The 17,703-nt window shown below is 38.7% G+C and overlaps 1 protein-coding gene across 1 annotated transcript in view; it reads left to right on the top strand.

Annotated features, from left to right (window-relative positions):
- Positions 1–1,000: 1,000 nt before the first annotated feature.
- Positions 1,001–17,703, top strand: part of LOC149565115 (anaphase-promoting complex subunit) — a 249,994-nt gene continuing 233,291 nt past the window's right edge. Inside the window, exon 1 of the mRNA XM_089818658.1 lies at positions 1,001–1,405. Coding sequence (XP_089674784.1) covers positions 1,226–1,405 — 180 coding nt within the window. The 5' untranslated portion in view covers positions 1,001–1,225. The remainder of the gene's footprint in view (positions 1,406–17,703) is intronic.

Below are 17,703 nucleotides of genomic sequence, written 5' to 3'. Positions count from 1 at the left end.
CCACCATATAGTCAATTACACAATTAATCAATTTTTTTAAAACTAGAAACAATGATTGATGGATCATCACATATTGAATTGCACAAGTAATCAACTTCAAGGATGAAGGAGTATCCATTATACAAAAATAACTTGGGGCACAATCCTGATATTATCTCTAATTTATTACACCTTTAGAGATTAGATGGTGTAATCATGAAACCTAGCATTATCCTTATCATTGTACTTGACCAATTGGACTATAAACATTTTATAATTGTATTTTGAAAACCTTTTTCTAATTGCATAAAATTTTGTTTAAATTCATATATGGGAGAGGGGACAATAGACAATTATAAGTACAATGGGAGGGACACCCTCCTATTATTAGTATAATTATGTGTTGTTTTATGGTAATAAATAGTATTTTATGGTGTAGATGGTAGAGGGCTTTAATTAGTCTTATATAGATCTCAAGGTTGATTCTCCACTTCAATTAACCTAGTTGTTTAGATAGTTTGAACCCATTCGATAGTTTGTAGGGTATTGGTCTCACCTCAACTCACTCTTTTGTATCACAACCTAGAAAAAAAGTAAGCCTAAGGTAAGAAACGATGGAAATCGTTGAGTTGAGCTTCAATTGCACTAAGTGCAATGTGAATACCTCAGGAATATCATTTAAAAGGAAAAAAAATAAAAAAAAGTATTTTTGGGGACAATTACTATGTCATTTGTGTTGGATATACAAAGTAAATATAACAACAATTATTATTAACAATTGTTTTTAAGATCATTCAACTTATATGAAAGTTACATTTTGAAAAATAATATGATATTATTTTAACATCAAATAATGTTAAGAAATCTTATGATTAAATTTTTATAAAAATTTTAAAAATTATCTTAAAAGAAATTTCCTATTGAATCTTGAGAACAATTAGTTAAGGAGGTAAAAAACAACAAACAAACATAAGACCTAAGCAAATTGCATATAAGAGCTTTGAAAATTAACTTCACGATTAACTTCTCCCCATTCATATGATTTTATTTAAACAAGGGCGAGTTTTATTTTCATTTTATAAAGCTGTTGCTGCTTCCAATTCTTTGGAAAAAGTTCCCCAAATGTAAGCAACCGTCCCGCCCATATTCATAAATCCTTTTCACAGCGAAGGTATCCATGATGGGCACCTGAATAAGGAAAGCGTAGCGGGGATTTCCATCAAGCAGAGAAACCAATTGAAGAAATATGGCGGGGAGCAGCACTGGATATGCAGTGACACCCCACAAAATATCACTTTCTATTCTTCTACAACTATGCGTTCCATGTTCCTATTCATCCGATGGAGAAGATGGTGAAGCTGCTGCAGAAGGGCTTAACCCGCATCAACGCCGTCGCTTGTGTTACCTTTTAATCACATTGTGCACGGTGCATTTTCTTTTGCCTAACACACTGCCTGTTTTATTTTTTCCTCTAGATAAGTCTACCGTGCTCTGATAGGGAGGTTTTTAAAGTGTTAACGTGCGCACCCGAGACACATTGAACTTAGTTATGGAACCTGCCGACAGAAAATAGTTTTAAGTTCTTATAAATTGAATATTGGGCCATCCTGCCTCACCTCTAAATCCTTAAAACTAAGTTAAATTTATCATTTCGACACTTTCTTTTATGAGCCATTGTATCCTACTGAAATCTACGAATAATAATCTGTCAATTTATCACACACAAACATATAAGCATTACCAGTATCCTCAGTATCATTTGGGCCCAATACATTTCTAACCAAAATCGAAGATAAACTGTTAACAAATTGAAAGATTTTTTAAAACATGTGATTAGAAACCTGTAATGTTCCCCATCTTTCAGGCCCCCAATGGAGTTCTTAGCTTTTCATTTTCCAAAGGCTAAGTGGATAAATAAAGAGAAGTAAAATTAAATTAAAGTCAACAAATAAATAAATCTAAAGGTGGCTTTATATTTAATTAATTTAATTTTCTAGAAGCACAACTAATTATTGTATTAGAAAGGGGGAAGCTTCTAGAGAGTGCATTTTTTTAGAAGTACAACTAATTATTGCATTGGAAAAGGGGAAGCTTCTAGAGAGTGCAATTAAATAATATTTTATTTCCTTCTAGAAGGGGTGAAGGACAAGAATAAATAGAGGCAAGAGCTTCATTGTTAGGTATCCGATTATTGTCAATTGCATTTGATATGAACTTGGGAGAAGAAACTAAGGGTTTCTGATTTCAATTAGCCATTGGAGAGCGTCAATTCTTCAGTGTTGCAACCATTTGAGGTGGTGAAATATCCATTCAATTTGGCATTGGGGAGAGCTTCATTTTGAAGTTCTATTTGTGCTTAAAGCTAAGGAATAACCAAAGGGTTTGAAGAATATTAAAGGACTATCGAGTGCAGACTTGAAGATTCATCTTTGGCAGCCATTAGTAATCTTTTTTTTCCTTGCTGCTACAATACACGTGAACGGTGTTGCACTACAGTATTTATGCTTGATTCCGATTGCAACTTTCATCTCCATCTTTGGGCATCACTATTATCAGGTTCCTCTTGCAACTATTCGTAGTTAGCATTGTAATCTCAGGCATATAATTTTGTTTTTGTAAGTGATAACTCAGTATCAGATTTGGCATTGTTGTAGTCATTATTGTAAGCCCATTTGTCTTGGCAAATTCATAGCAACATTATACATGAGAATGAATTCAATAAAGGAGATATATGTTGCATACCATTTGTTTGACGAAATTTCCATCAAATAGCATATATGATCAGCATAATAGTTGTATACCAATTGTTTGTCAAAATGTCAGTTGGCTGTAGGTATGCATTCCATATCTAGTTTTCATGTATATGCATTGAAAATACCAAAAAGAACTGCACTTGCATATTAGTTCATTGTAAGAGGTAATGTACTACCATTTGTGAACATTCTAGATTTCTTAAAATCATTCAAACTATATCAAACAAATCTAAAACACAAAAAATCAGAAAAGAGAAAGGTAGCCTACAAGTGTTTGACAATATTCCTTGAACTAAAATCAGTTAGTTTGGGCAAGGGATATTACAGTGGTACTAGAGCTTGCTTGCAAAGTGTTTGATGAATTGTCAAACAATTGAATTTGAGAAGAATTTGTTGTTTGACGAAACTATAACCGGTTGGGGTTATTACATTGGTATTAGAGCTTGCTTGCAAAGTGTTTGACAAATTGTTAAACAATTGAATTTGAGAAGGATTTGGTGTTTCACAAAGTTATAACCGGTTGGGGTTATTATAGTGGTATTAGAGCTTGCTTGCAAAGTGTTTGACAAAATGTCAAACAATTGAATTTGAGAAGGATTTGGTGTTTCACGAAGTTATAACCGGTTGGGGTTATTGCAAAACCTTGCCTTAGCGAAGTGGATTCCTACCACTAGACAAAAGGCGTGGGCTGTTTTGCCAAATGTAAAGATACAAATCACCAAATAAAATCACCCAAAATCCCACATCAACACACCTAGGAGCAATACATAGCAAACACTTGCCCAACCAACAAGCGAATAACCATAGAAGAAGCACATTGACTTTTGTGAGAGGAAGAGAATTCACACTTGTTGACTATAACCACACCAATTCCTACAAATCACCTTGGTAGCAAGGACATGCAACATCAAACAATAATGATACAGAATTAAAAAAACATCAATATCACTCCAAGGCATAATGCAAAACATAAAAAAGCTAAAAACAAAAAGAAGAATTAAGAAGACAAGGGGTCACCAACCTTGAAATTGATCATAGAGGTTTCTCACTTGTAAGGATACGATCAAGACATTTCCAAGAGGTTAAATAATCACCTATAAATGCCAATAAGGGCAATTGTTCAGTAATTGTATTGGCTAAGAATATTCAATATGTGGGTGTTACCTTGGGTAGAAAGTAGTTGAATCCCTATCCATTTGTTGGTCTTCCTCTTCTAGATCAAGCTCTCTAATGAATAGTTTGGAAAGCTTGCATGTCCCTTGATTGGTGGTGTGAGAAACCACCTGTCCAGTACAATAGTGGTCCAAAAAGAATGATTAAAGGAGGTAACCTTAAAATGTTGGCAAATCATAAATTCATTTTTAGATTACCTTGTAACTTCCAATCTAGGCAATTAAGTTTGCTCAAACCTTGAAAAGTACAATCACCTTTACTAAGTAACTTGCTATACCTTATTGATTTGGCTAGAGAAAGGCCAACCATTGCAACTTGCATACCATAGCTTTATTAGTTTTGGAACCAAGAAAGAAGGATCTACCTTTAACAAAGAATCCCATAGAGGCCTTGTTGAACCTAGCCTACCTCTCAAATCTCCATCAAACTTTGGCTTAAAAATTCCCTAAAGTGGGGGAGTCCATCTGACCATATCAAAAACACAAGGCTTAACCGTTACCCCGTGAGTGGTGGTGGGTGAGATAAGATAAGATAATAATATTAATGTCTAACAAAAAACCACAAGGGCAAAAGAGCCAGCCAAAGCAAGAGCAGCAAACGGTGACTGAGAAGAAACAAAACAAGATACGAATCAAGGAAAACCAAGGTAAGGACGAGGATCCTTCCTTGGTACAAAGAAATCAGTCACAGAAGGATATAACCATTGATGATTCAGTCTTAGATCATTGCCGAGAGCTGCTGGAGGAGTGTCGCTGTTTGGAAAGATTGATATAGTCTCTGACTGATTTGGAGGGAGTGATATTGGATGGCCTTTTCACTCCCCGTAGTAGAGACAATGGGGAGAAAAAGGTGGTGATGAGCTGATCAGAGGTATGTTCTTGAGGTGTGACTGACTGCAGGGTATGCTTACGAAGTTGAGAGGCCTCACGTAGATAAAGTGCAAGACATCACTGGTCAATATAGCTGAAGAATGCTGAAAGAGAAAAACAATGTCTGAATAAACAGTGAAATCTCCCTCTGATCTCATAGTAAATAGGACATTGAAATATGAAGTGGGTCTCAGTCTCAACCTCCGCTAAAGTACATAGTCTACAGATCCAATCATCTCTATCCATATGGTGGTCAGTTCGGGCCCGAAGACAGTGAGAGCCAACTCTGAAGGAGCTCAAAGCGAATCGTAGGGCGTGACACTAGCACCAATAAAGATAAGCAGGACACACAATAATACCATTCTGAATCTCAAGAAAATGCTCTGCATAAAAGGCCATCTTAGGACATAATCCTCTAGGAGGATTACACCAAGTAGTGATAATGTACTGTCTATAGATATCCTGTCTAACATACTTGTTTAACTCCTAACGTGAGGGGAGGAGATGAGTAGGAGCCTCCAACGAGAATTGGTATTGAGGAAGACGATCAATCTCAATCTTGATCGAACCCAATAGAGAAGTGGCCAGGGCCTAACAACAATGTGATCTAGTGCAAGTGTCAGATCTCATAATCTCAACAGAAGAATAGTACGCTAGATGAGATTATCTGTGTTTGTTGATCTCCGAATCCATAAAACCTTAGAGGTGATGGAGAAACCAGATCAAGTCAAAAATAGCCGCAAGTTTGAAAGGATGAGCTCCAAACTCAGCCAAGACAATGTTGTAGGGGGTGAGCCTATGACATTTGATGATACGTCGTAAAAGCAACGTCTGAACACGCTCAATAGAGGCCCAATCAAGAGCAAGAAGAAAAGGTCCCCAAACCATTGAGCCATAGAGAATGGTCGATCTAACCAAGGAGTCCAAGAGGGACAGCTTGGACAAAGTGTTCTGAAAATGATGTCTGAAGCATTGTCTCTCGAGCATGGCTAGAGAACCCATGCCCTTATTAACTCTGGACTGAATAGCCAGTCTCAAACTAAAACGGGGTCACGAAAACTTTACCCCGAGATACATGTAAGATGACGTGATCTCAACCTTGTGCCCTTGAAAAAGGAAATGAAGATGAGAGATCTTTAAATAGTTACAGATCATAACCCTAGTCTTAGCTAGATTAACCACTAGTTGATGCTGATCACAAAAAGAAGCCAAACCATCAAGAAGTTTCTATAAACTATTTGGAGGAGGCCAAGAGAACAACATCATTTGCAAAAGGAGAATGGAGATCAAAACCCGATGCAAATAGCACCTGTCACCAGGTTGCGAGGAGTTCACAAGGAAATCCTCGAGCTCATCAATATACAAGCCGAACAGAGTAGGAGAAAGAGGGCAACCTTGCTTCACCCCACCAGGTTGCGAGGAGTTCACAAGGAAATCCTTGAGCTCATCAATATACAAGACGAACAGAGTAGGAGAAAGAGGGCAACCCTGCTTCACCCCAATGGTGCTCTGAATTAGAATAGAAAAGCCCTTTGGGGTCCTGAGTCTACCAGTGACCTCCTTGTATAGTCTCATAATAGCAGTCAACAACATATTTGAAACTAATCTCATTAAGTCTTTGAAATAAGGCCATCCTAGGAACATAATCAAAAGCCTTGCGGAAATCGACAAAACAATAGTAGACTTTCTTAGAGCGGTGCCTAGCCTCCTCAATAATAGCCCGCAGCGTGAAGATATGATCCATAGTTTGATATTTGCCCAAAAGTTGGCCTGCCCTTTAGCCCCGCAACTTCTCTTCTCAAGCTCTATAGATAGCATGGTGTTAAGAGCAGTGGCATAAAGTTTGGCAAAAGTATGCTCGATCATGATAGTCCTGTAGTTCGTTAGGTCCAAAACAGGCCTAGACTTATGAATAGGATAAATCACATGATGCAACCAAGACTCAGGAAACCCAGTACAGACCATTCTATTAAAGAGTGTAGGAAGGTAGGATCCAAGGACCGAAGCACCAAGTTTGAAAAGTTCTGCCTGGATCTAATGGCCTCATAAATGTTGGAGGGGGTGAACAGATGGCAGTAAGGAGGTGGAGTGGAATGAAGAGGTAGCTGCCCTGGAATATCATAAAGTGTAATGTGTGGGAGGTCAAAGAATGGAAGTCAAGGATAGATGGGGGGGGGGCGGCGGCGGCGAGGGGACATCTAGGAAAAAGTGTATGCCAAAAGATTTGGGGATTTTGAATAAGCGTGGAGCAAAGGGATCTACACTGAGAAGAGGCAAAAGAACGTTTCTTGTGGCGAAGAAAATTGAGATAAGATAAACGCAGGTGCGTTAAGGCAGGAGAGTGAGTTTCAAAAGCAAAGTGAAAAGAGCTACGGAAAGCTTTACAATCGGCATCAAATCATTGATTCATAGGACAAGTATTCTAACACTTATACTTGAGAGAGGGAGGGGAGCGGTGAGGAATAGAAAGAAGAGCGGACACCCAAATGGCGAAAGCAAGTCAAACATGGCAAAGGTTGCATGCGAATCGTTGAAACTAGCTGGTGTCAGAAGTCTCCTAAGATGGAAGGAAAAAAGCTCACCATCGCCCTCGAAGTAGTAGAAGCGAGTAGGGGCGTAGGTAGAGTCAGCCGGGATGGGGGAGGGCTGAAAAGGAGGTGACAAACGGGATGAAACGTGGATAGCAATGCTAAGAAGAGCATGGTCAACAAAAGGGAGACAAGAAATGGTGAAATTGTGAATGGAGGGAATGAAAGAAGAGGTGATGGCATAGTCCACAACACTCGCAGCACCACCGTGTCGCCAGTAGGTAAAGAGATTAGATCCAGGAAAGAAGGATAAACCATTCATAATCAACAAACTAGAGGACTCACAAAACTGGAGGAGGTGGCGACCATAACAAGAGCGTGGCCCAGAGGCATAATTCGAAGTACGTTGAAGTCCCATACTGGTTGGATCAATCTCAGAAGTGCAGATCGAATCAGAGCTATAGTCATGTATAGGAGTTTGAAGATTCCTGGTCCATGCATTGAAGTCTCCAAGAATAATGATATCACCTAGGGTAGCAAACTGCGAGATGCTCTCCTAAAAGTCACCAAAAGGATCCCCATCATCGACATCATGAATGGCATATCGAGAAGAGGTCGGTGGAAAATAACAAATTGCAAGAAAGATGTTCCTCTGTTGGTGATTTCGATGCCCAATATAGACGCACATGAATCTAGCAAAGGCATCAGAGTGAACCACTGATGTGAACTTGAAGATGTCATCTCTAATCAAACAAGCAAAACCTCCGGACCCACGAACCCCACCAAAAGTACAGACCTCTTTTCTGCAGATTAACAACCACTGGTATCCAAGATATCTTGGAAGAGGGCGCATGGGACTCTCGCAAGTCTCAGTGATGGCCAAAATATCGATGGACCCCACCACATCGTGAAAGAGACCAGGTAATGACCATAAAGAGTCATTACCATTCCAACAGTTGACAGGAAGAGAAGGTGATTTCCTCTTGTTAGACTGTTGTCGAAACCATCATGCGGTTTTGGAGGTCGTCCTCGCTACCCATCTAGTAGGAGGAGAATCACGAACAACTCCTCTAAGATTCCTAATAACAGCCCACTTTCTAGCTCGCCTAACATTTGCCACAATTCCTCGTGCATGTTTCAGCTTTGTAACATGTGCCTTTGTGAGATCTTCATCAAGATAAATCTTAGAGGGGAGAGAGAATAATTTTCTCTTTGCTCAAGGCCACGAAGCCTGTCAGAAAAAGAGAAAAACCTGAAGAAAAGGGTATCTCCCGTACTAAACCAACACTTATCCAAAGTGATATCAGAGATACCAAGCTGGTCAGAGAGGAAAGAATGTCCAACAGCAAGAGGGTCAGTAGTGGGATAGAGACCACAGACACACAAGTTGAGCTCACATGCGCGTTGCACTCGCTCATCATCAATCTTTCCTTGAACAATCTTGTCCAAACACAGCTAGGGTGTAGTAGTATTTGTTTTGGTACAGAGAGAGGCCCAAGATTTCACCTTCTGTTTAGTTTCAATGATCAGAGAAGAGTGTATAGTAGCCATTCCAGTTTGCTGTTCCTTGATTTTTTCCAGCCCATCTAGTTGTTCAGTAATAGATACTATATTGGATTTTAAGCCTGCTGTTTCAGAGATGAAGGTATTGAAAAATCGTTTGAAATGCAAGGTGTTTAGTTTTGTAGACTGTTTGAGCTCTGACATTTCCATTGTCAATGCAACAACTTATTCTCTAAGTAGAGTGTTATCAGTTTCAAGCTTCATCACATGATCACATAACCTCTGATAGGTCAGAAGTTGATGCTGCAGCAGACAACTATCATCTATGGTCATAGCAACAAACAATTGGTCCAGAATACGTATTAGATCAGGTGCCAACAAATATACGTATGTCCTAGACACAATAAAACAAAGAGCACACATGCCAACCAACAAAACTAGAGATGTAGGGCAAAAACGTTATGTAGACACGGTAGGGACAGGTTGAAGCAACCTAGTATTTGCGTTCAGTACAGAAGGTTGAACCTGTGAGCAATAGTAACACAAAAGGTTGAACCTACGAGCAATTGTAAATACCAGAACACAACAACTCGACAGGGCACGAAAATGATCACAAATGGTGAAAAAAGATGATGGAAACTCGTAAAAGTAACAACGATCTTTGGCTATGTGAGACACCACTAGTCCAAGTTCATACGGAAGGCACAACAAGTGTGATGCAGCTAATGTCGAGCTATAACACCAGTATCTCGACGAAAGCAGACTCTAGCAACCCGATGACAACAAACTAGACAAAACCCTGAGTTCGAGCTCCAACCTTGAGAGAGAGAAGACAAAAAACAAAGAATAAAGGTCAAGGGCACGAAAGGCGCACACACGTTGATGGAGAGAGAGGGCACACGCACATAGATGGAGAAAGAGATAGAGATCAGAGCAGGAGCCATGAGGAGAAAGCAACCTAGAGTATATGGTGGTAGGCAGAAAGTATAGCGTCGTGGGAGCCTTCATGCGTTGCGGGAGCCTGCATCAGGAAGAGACAATAAATTTCCGCAATCCATAGATGATCTTTGTAGGTTTCTGGATTTAATTGTGTTGTTGTCGTTTGCATCAACGCTTTGGATCATACTACATGGTCCATCACTTCTTTAGAGAACAAAAGACCCAAAACTTTGATCCATCACTTCTTTAGAAAACAAAAGAAGTGATCCATCACTTCTTTTGTTCTCTATCATTCATCCTTATGATGGATCACAAAGTGTGATCTGAAATGTTGATGGAAAAATAGCAACATAATTAAATCCACAAACATACAAAGATGATTTCTTTGCTAGCAAAGGTTTAACAAATTACACAAGCACTTCTTCATTTTGCATCCATCACCTTTGCCAAGGCAAGGGGACCTTGCAAATTCAGCTTTGCATTTCCAACCAAATCCACCACAGTATATAAACTATGGTCCCTTTCCAAAGTGTACACAATTGCGGTGTATCCTTGGCTGACAACAAACATGTTGCTTCAAGATGACAGGAAATACCCATTGCTTAGCTAGCTTGAGCACATTTCATACCAAATGGATTGAGAAAATAAATATTGAAGAAGGAAAGGATCCATACACTCATTGGCAACTCTAGAAAGAAGTTTCCTAGTGTTCCATGGGGATTCATCCCCCCAAAAAAGCTTGTGTCCTCTACAAGGGACAATTTTGAGATGTGAATTTGGGGGAAATATCCCTCCACAACATTACCACCTTGGCCACCTGTTCTAGGGATGCTGTCAGGTTTTTTGCTATATGGCGTATGCCATTACATATTGATTGCGACCTTTAACTTTGGGAATACTAGTTTGAATTTAATGGCCCTCTGTGGAGATGATATATTGATGAAGGGCCACACCACTCTAACAACTCACAACCAAGAATGCAACAATATAGAGATAGAGATGACAAAAATGCTTCACAAAACATCCATTAATATTTGAAAATTCACTACAAGAGCTTACACTTGAAAAGCTTCTATTTTCCAAACTTGATTACAAATGATAATAAGCCTTCCTTAAATAGGCACTTCTAACCCAAGACATTACAAACACAACCAATGTGGGATAAAAGGTAAATACAACTACCTTTAAATAAATATTAAATTCCCACCCAAATACAACTAAGCACCCAACAAATATTAAATACATGATTTATCCAAAACCTTCTAGAATTTCCACCTACACACCTCAATTAATGGAATGACAACTATTTTTATTATTTTCTATTTACGCCACCCATGCACCTTGAAAATAGAAATTCCTCTTTTCTCCTTTTTCCCTTATTTTATTTTTAAATTATTTTTCCTTCTATTTTCGTCACTTTCTCTCTCCTCCAGATTTTTTTATTTTTTATTTTTATTTTTATTTTTTAATAATTTTAAATTTTACATTCAACATGTCTCCCCTTTATTTTGGATGCAAGATGCTCCTGCATCAGACTCCCCAGGTCCGAAAAGATGTTCTAATAGCTGGAAGAACATCTTTCGGGATTCAGTACATAAATCCCAAACTGGTTCTTCACATATATGTCCTCCAAATCTTCAACTTGCACACTCTTTCCCTTGTTTTTCTTCTTCTCCTTTACATCCACCATAGGTGTTCTATAGGTTTGCTTCCCATGCTGATTTTCAATCTTCTCAAAATTTGCCAACTCAACTCGACTGCCAACACTCAAGTTTCTCCTACCGAGTGCTTCATTCTGCAAAGGAATCAAGGAAAACTTCCTACCACCTTTCTCAATAGTAAACACATTCCTAACACAATCATGCATAGCCCTACAATCATACTGCCAAGGTCTACCAAGTAACACATGACAACTGTTCATATCCACAATATCGCACAATACTTGATCCTTATACTGCCCAATCTGAAAATCAACAAGACATTGCTCTCTCACTTCCAAAGCATGCTCACCTTGCAACCAGCCAATTCTATAAGGACAAGGATGTCTCAATCTCTTCAAACCAAGTTTTTGAACCATCTCCTCAGCAACAAGGTTATCAGTACTACCACTATCTATAATCACCTTGCAAACTTTCCCACTAGACTTACAACAAGTTTTGAACAAACTAGTCCTTTGACAAGAATCCAATGTCTTCTTACCCATTAGTACTCGCCGAGCCAACAAACTTTCTCCTTCCTCAGGCTGATTTTCCTGGACTTCAATCTCATTCACAATAGTAGCTGTCCTACCAATAGAACATTCAAAAGATCTATGCCCTTCTTGACCACACTTGAAACAATTACCTCTGAATACACCTCCACCTGTCCTTCTTCTTTGTTCAATAGGTTTTGGTTCACCTTCTACTTTTGGTTTAGCTTGTACCGAACTATCTTGCTTCTCCTTCCCTCGGGAACTACCTTGATTCTTCCTCTTTAGCTTCTCCTCTGCTCTCAAAGCATACTGATAAGCATCCTCAACTGTGGAAATATTCAGCATACCAACCTCATCTTGAATATTGAATCTCAAACCATTAATATACCGTGCTACCTTCTCCTTTGACAATTCTCTATGCCCAGACCGAATAGTCAACTTGTAGAACTCCTCAGTGTAATCCTTCACAGTCATATCCTTCTGTTTCAGATTCTGCAACCTCTTAAACAATTCAAGTTCATAATCAGCCGGAATGAACTTTGCCTTTAACTTGGTCACCATCAATTTCCATCTAGTGATCTTCATTTCACCTTCCTCTTCTCTGTCTCTTTGTAGTTCCTTCCACCAAAGAGCAGCATGTCCCTTCAACTTAGTTTGTGCCAACCTTACTCTCAATGGATCTTCAATACCCTCAAGCTCAAAGTAGTCCTCTAATTCACCAATCCAATCAATTAGGTCTTCAGGATTCAAAGTACCTGAAAAATTAGAAACCTCCATCTTATGCTTCAACTTCAACTGAGATCCAGGTCGAGCAAACTGACTAGCCCTAATTCCAATAGGTCTCTCCTCATGATCACTTCTATCCTCACTAGTAGCTTCAAAGTCTTCAGCAACTTCGTCATATCTGTCTTCAGTACCCACATGCCTAGGTACACCACCCAAAGCACTCACAATTTCAGCAATCATGTCACTCTTTATCAATGCAATTTCTGATTTGACCTCTGCTCTTATCTTCTCTAAAATTCTTTCTTCCATCGCTTCACTAAGGTCATCATTTTCCTTGGGGTCCAATCTTCTTGGTGGCATCTTCCAAAAATTTAGAAAACCCTAAACAAATCCACCAATCTAAAAGATCAATCAACCACAAGATCAACCTTCTTTGCAAATTTTGGTGTAAACTGCCTCACGTTCGGCGATCTGTCCACACACTCAGGAACTCCCGCTCTGATACCACTTGATGAAGGGCCACACCACTCTAACAACTCACAACCAAGAATGCAACAATATAGAGATAGAGATGACAAAAATGCTTCACAAAACATCCATTAATATTTGAAAATTCACTACAAGAGCTTACACTTGAAAAGCTTCTATTTTCCAAACTTGATTACAAATGATAATAAGCCTTCCTTAAATAGGCACTTCTAACCCAAGACATTACAAACACAACCAATGTGGGATAAAAGGTAAATACAACTACCTTTAAATAAATATTAAATTCCCACCCAAATACAACTAAGCACCCAACAAATATTAAATACATGATTTATCCAAAACCTTCTAGAATTTCCACCTACACACCTCAATTAATGGAATGACAACTATTTTTATTATTTTCTATTTACGCCACCCATGCACCTTGAAAATAGAAATTCCTCTTTTCTCCTTTTTCCCTTATTTTATTTTTAAATTATTTTTCCTTCTATTTTCGTCACTTTCTCTCTCCTCCAGATTTTTTTATTTTTTATTTTTATTTTTATTTTTTAATAATTTTAAATTTTACATTCAACATGTCTCCCCTTTATTTTGGATGCAAGATGCTCCTGCATCATATATTGTAGATTTGCCTTGAAAATTTCAATTTACCCCAATTTGTATATTAATGCAGCCCCCACCATTGTTAGATGTAACAGAAAGTCCTATCAAAAACTATTCTGCTAAGGGATTTTATCCTACTATTACAGTGTTCACCCGGTTAAGGGATTTACATAACAATCCTGTTAAAGACTACCTTAAAGGATTTTGATAACTTGTTGAAAACTGTTAGGAAAACAACAAGAATTTGACATGTAATTTCCTTCTCGAAAAGCTGATCATGTTTTTATGCTTTGTATTTCTCCATACAATCCTTTAGTAGCTTCTCTGAAATCGAATTTGTGATCATTCCCCAATTCAACGTCAATTTCATAACTCTCATCACTAGTTCTTCATGATACTTGACTCTTGTTATTATGTTCTTACCTTCTATTAGAAAACCTAATTAGGGTTCTAGATCCTTCCAAAACTTCATTTGGAATCCATCTCTCTTTCAAACTTTTTCAAATCCTTGACTGTGTTGGCTAGATCTAACTCTGTTCGTCATTCCCTAGGTAGAATATTTCCTTGATCTTCCTTGCCAAAACCTTTCTTAAATTTATCATAAGATTGACTCACAAATCCCTAAATTGTTTCAGTAGGAACATTATTCTGTAGAACATTTTTCTTTTTGTCCAGATTCACTAAATCTATCTCCATCTTGATTGGTTTAGTCAATTTCTAAAAACTATTTATATTTCACCTATTCGTTGTTTGATCGGTAGGTGGTTCACCTGTTTGCCTGTTCATCGATATCCTTTTTTCACCAATAGGTCTTTACATGTTGACTCTTCACCAATATCTGTTATTAACTAATAACTCCCGTTCACTGAATGACTATACTTGTTTGCCTTTAGTTGTCTGACTATACTGTGTAGTTCATATTACGAAGTAATTGGTAAAATACTTGCTTGTTATTAATAGAGAACGAAAGGTCATTATTTACAAAAGAATAAAACGATGTTTCCTTAGGAAACGATCGTAAAGAATATAAACATTTATTCTAGCTAAGAAAGCTTAAAAAGCTACAACTAATTGAAGCTAACTAGATATTTACAATAGATTACCATTAACTAACAATAGGCAATTATCTATTATTGTAATACCCTCCCTTAATGGTTAATCTATCTAGAACACCAAGTTATCCTTTGAATTTGACAAACTTATCAGGACCAAGAGGCTTGGTGAGAATGTCTGCAGTCCGATCTGTGGTAGGAACATACAACAAATCTATTGTCTCGTCTTCAACCAGTTGTCGTATGTGGTGATACTGAACATCTATATGCTTGGTTCGTTCATGGAAGATTGGATTTCGTGCTAACTTCATAATGCTTTCGATATCAACAAATAGAGTAGTCGGTCCTGCTGGTGACATCTGCATATCCCCATGCATCTGATGAAGCCAAATAGCTTCACATCCTGCCTTAACAGTCCTTCCGTATTCGGCCTTTGTAGAGGAGAGAGAAACTACTTGCTGCTTCTTACTGGTCCATGTGATTGCACCGCATCCCAAACTGAACACATATCCAGAAGTTGACTTTTTATCATCAACAGAGCTTGCCCAATTTGAATTTATGAACCCATTGGGTTTAGGAGTAGAACTTCGAGAGTACAAAAGTTCATAATCGGAAGTGCCTCTCACATAACGAAGCACACGCTTTGCTGCCATCCAATGATCAGCCTTAGGAGCTTTCATAAAGCGTGAGATATAGTTGACTGCGACGCTGATATTAGGCCTAGTAGTAGAGAGGTAGATGAGGCTGCCTACTAGTTGCCTGTATGTAGTATCATCAATGGAAAGAGAATCAGACTTTGCAAATAACTTGAGACCTTTCTCCATAGGTGTAGATGCAAGCTTGCAATCTTGCATACGAAATTTGTCATCAGGGTCCTAACATATTTGGACTAAGAGATGAATATACCAGAAGACTGTTGCCAAACCTCAACACCTAGGCAATAATGCATGAGACTAAGATCAGTCATATCAAAAGACTGGCATAAATTCTGTTTGATTCCCTAAATCAAAGATGTCGAATTGCCAATGATGATCGAATCAACCATTTAAATAACCAGAAGGACGATGTCACTGTCAGTAGTTTTGATGTACAGATTTGAGTCTGAAGAACTCCTCTTGAAGCCTTGATCACTGAGGTACTTATCAATTTTTATGTACCATGCCTGAGGGGCCTGCTTCAAGCCATAAAGAGCCTTTAACAATCTAAGAACCTGATGGTCTTTACTAATAACCTTAAAACCAGGAGGTTGCGTCATGTAGACCTCTTCATGGAGATCACCATTCAGGAAAGCAATCTTGACGTCCATCTGATGGACTTTCCAGCCAAATTGTGCTGCCATTGCTAGGACTAATTGGATGGTGTTCATCTTTGCAGTAGAAGCAAAGTTTTCCTCATAATCAATGCCCTAATGCTAAGAGAAGCCCTTCGCAACTAAGCGAGGTTTGTACTTATCCAAAGTACCATCCGATTTGTATTTGATTTTGTAAACTCATTTGCAGCCAATGGGTTTCTTCCCTGGTGGAAGATCAGAAAGGACCCAGGTGTTGTTCTTTAGCAGGCTTTGGCGTTTAGATGTCATGGCTTGTTCCCACTCTGGAATTCTTTTAGCCTCAGGATATGTTTGAGGTTCAAGCACATTGTAAATGTTGGCCATGAGAGCAAAGTTAACAAACTTTGTAGGTTTGCTCTTTTTTCCGAGCAGTTCTCCCATCAATGAGCTCATTATCATGAAGATCAGGAAGTGTCTTAGCCCACCACTTAGGTTGGAGAGGAGAACAACCAACATTAGGATTAGGAGATGCTTAGTGATCAGGTTCCTCATCCGAAGAATCAGGATCAAACTCAGGTGAAGCATCTACAAATTGAGGTGATCTTGCAAGAGAAGCCGGACGTGTCTATACAGGGATCACTGGTACAATTGGAGCTGCAGGAGCTACTGAGCCCTCCCAATAGGTGGACCTAATGGAAGCCGAACTCCCAAATCATGAGCTTTCATAGGTTGGTCTATTGGATCAGGAATGGGAGAAACAGGCATGAATGATCCTTGCTGCTCATCAAAGACTACATCATGACTGTAGATGAGACAAGATGTCTCAACATTGATTAGGCGGTAGGCTTTGTGAAGACTATTGTATCTAGCAAGCATAAGTTTTTGAATCTTGGCATCCAAGTTGGTGCTTGACGCATTAGGGATCCAAACAAAAGTAAGGGAGCCAAAAACCTTTAGGTGATTGATTTTGGGCTTGCGACTTGACTAGGCCTCTTCTAGAGCTTTACCTTTGACTGCCACTTTGGGTGACCAGTTCAACAGATAAACTGCAGTATTAACTGCTTCTGCCCAAAACTTCTTCAGAACATGTCTGTGTTTGAGCATCAATTGAGCCATCTCGGTGATTGTTCTATTTTTACGTTCAACTACACTGTTCTGTTGTGAAGTGTGGGGTGTTGTTAACCGGCGTTTGATGCCATGAGTATCTAGGAAGCTAGAGAAAGCATTAGAACAAAATTCCCCCCTTGTCTGATCTAAGAGTAATAATAGATTTCCCAAATTCTTTTTCAATTAAAGGTTTAAACTTCTGAAATATTGGAAATGCATCTGATTTCTTCTTAAGGAAATACAACCACATTTTTGTACTGAAATCATCAACAAATAACAGAAAATACCTGGACCCAAGAATAGAAAGAGTGGCCATAGGGCCGCAAATATTAGCATGAAAAAGTTGAAGTACCTGAGAAGCTCGCCATGAATCGCCATTGGTGAAAGGTGTGCGATGTTGCTTCCGAGCCTGGCATGCATCACAAACTCTGTTTGAATCTCTGGAAATCCAAGAACAAGCTCATCCCGAGCAAGTTGTAAGAGATAATGCACATTTAAGTGCTCATATCGCTGATGCCAAA

Source organism: Cupressus sempervirens, chromosome 3, assembly GCF_028749045.1.
Source record: "Cupressus sempervirens isolate cs-2001-9-10 chromosome 3, ASM2874904v1, whole genome shotgun sequence".
NCBI classification, from domain to species: Eukaryota; Viridiplantae; Streptophyta; class Pinopsida; order Cupressales; family Cupressaceae; genus Cupressus; species Cupressus sempervirens.
This window is presented reverse-complemented; position numbering and strand designations above follow the sequence as displayed.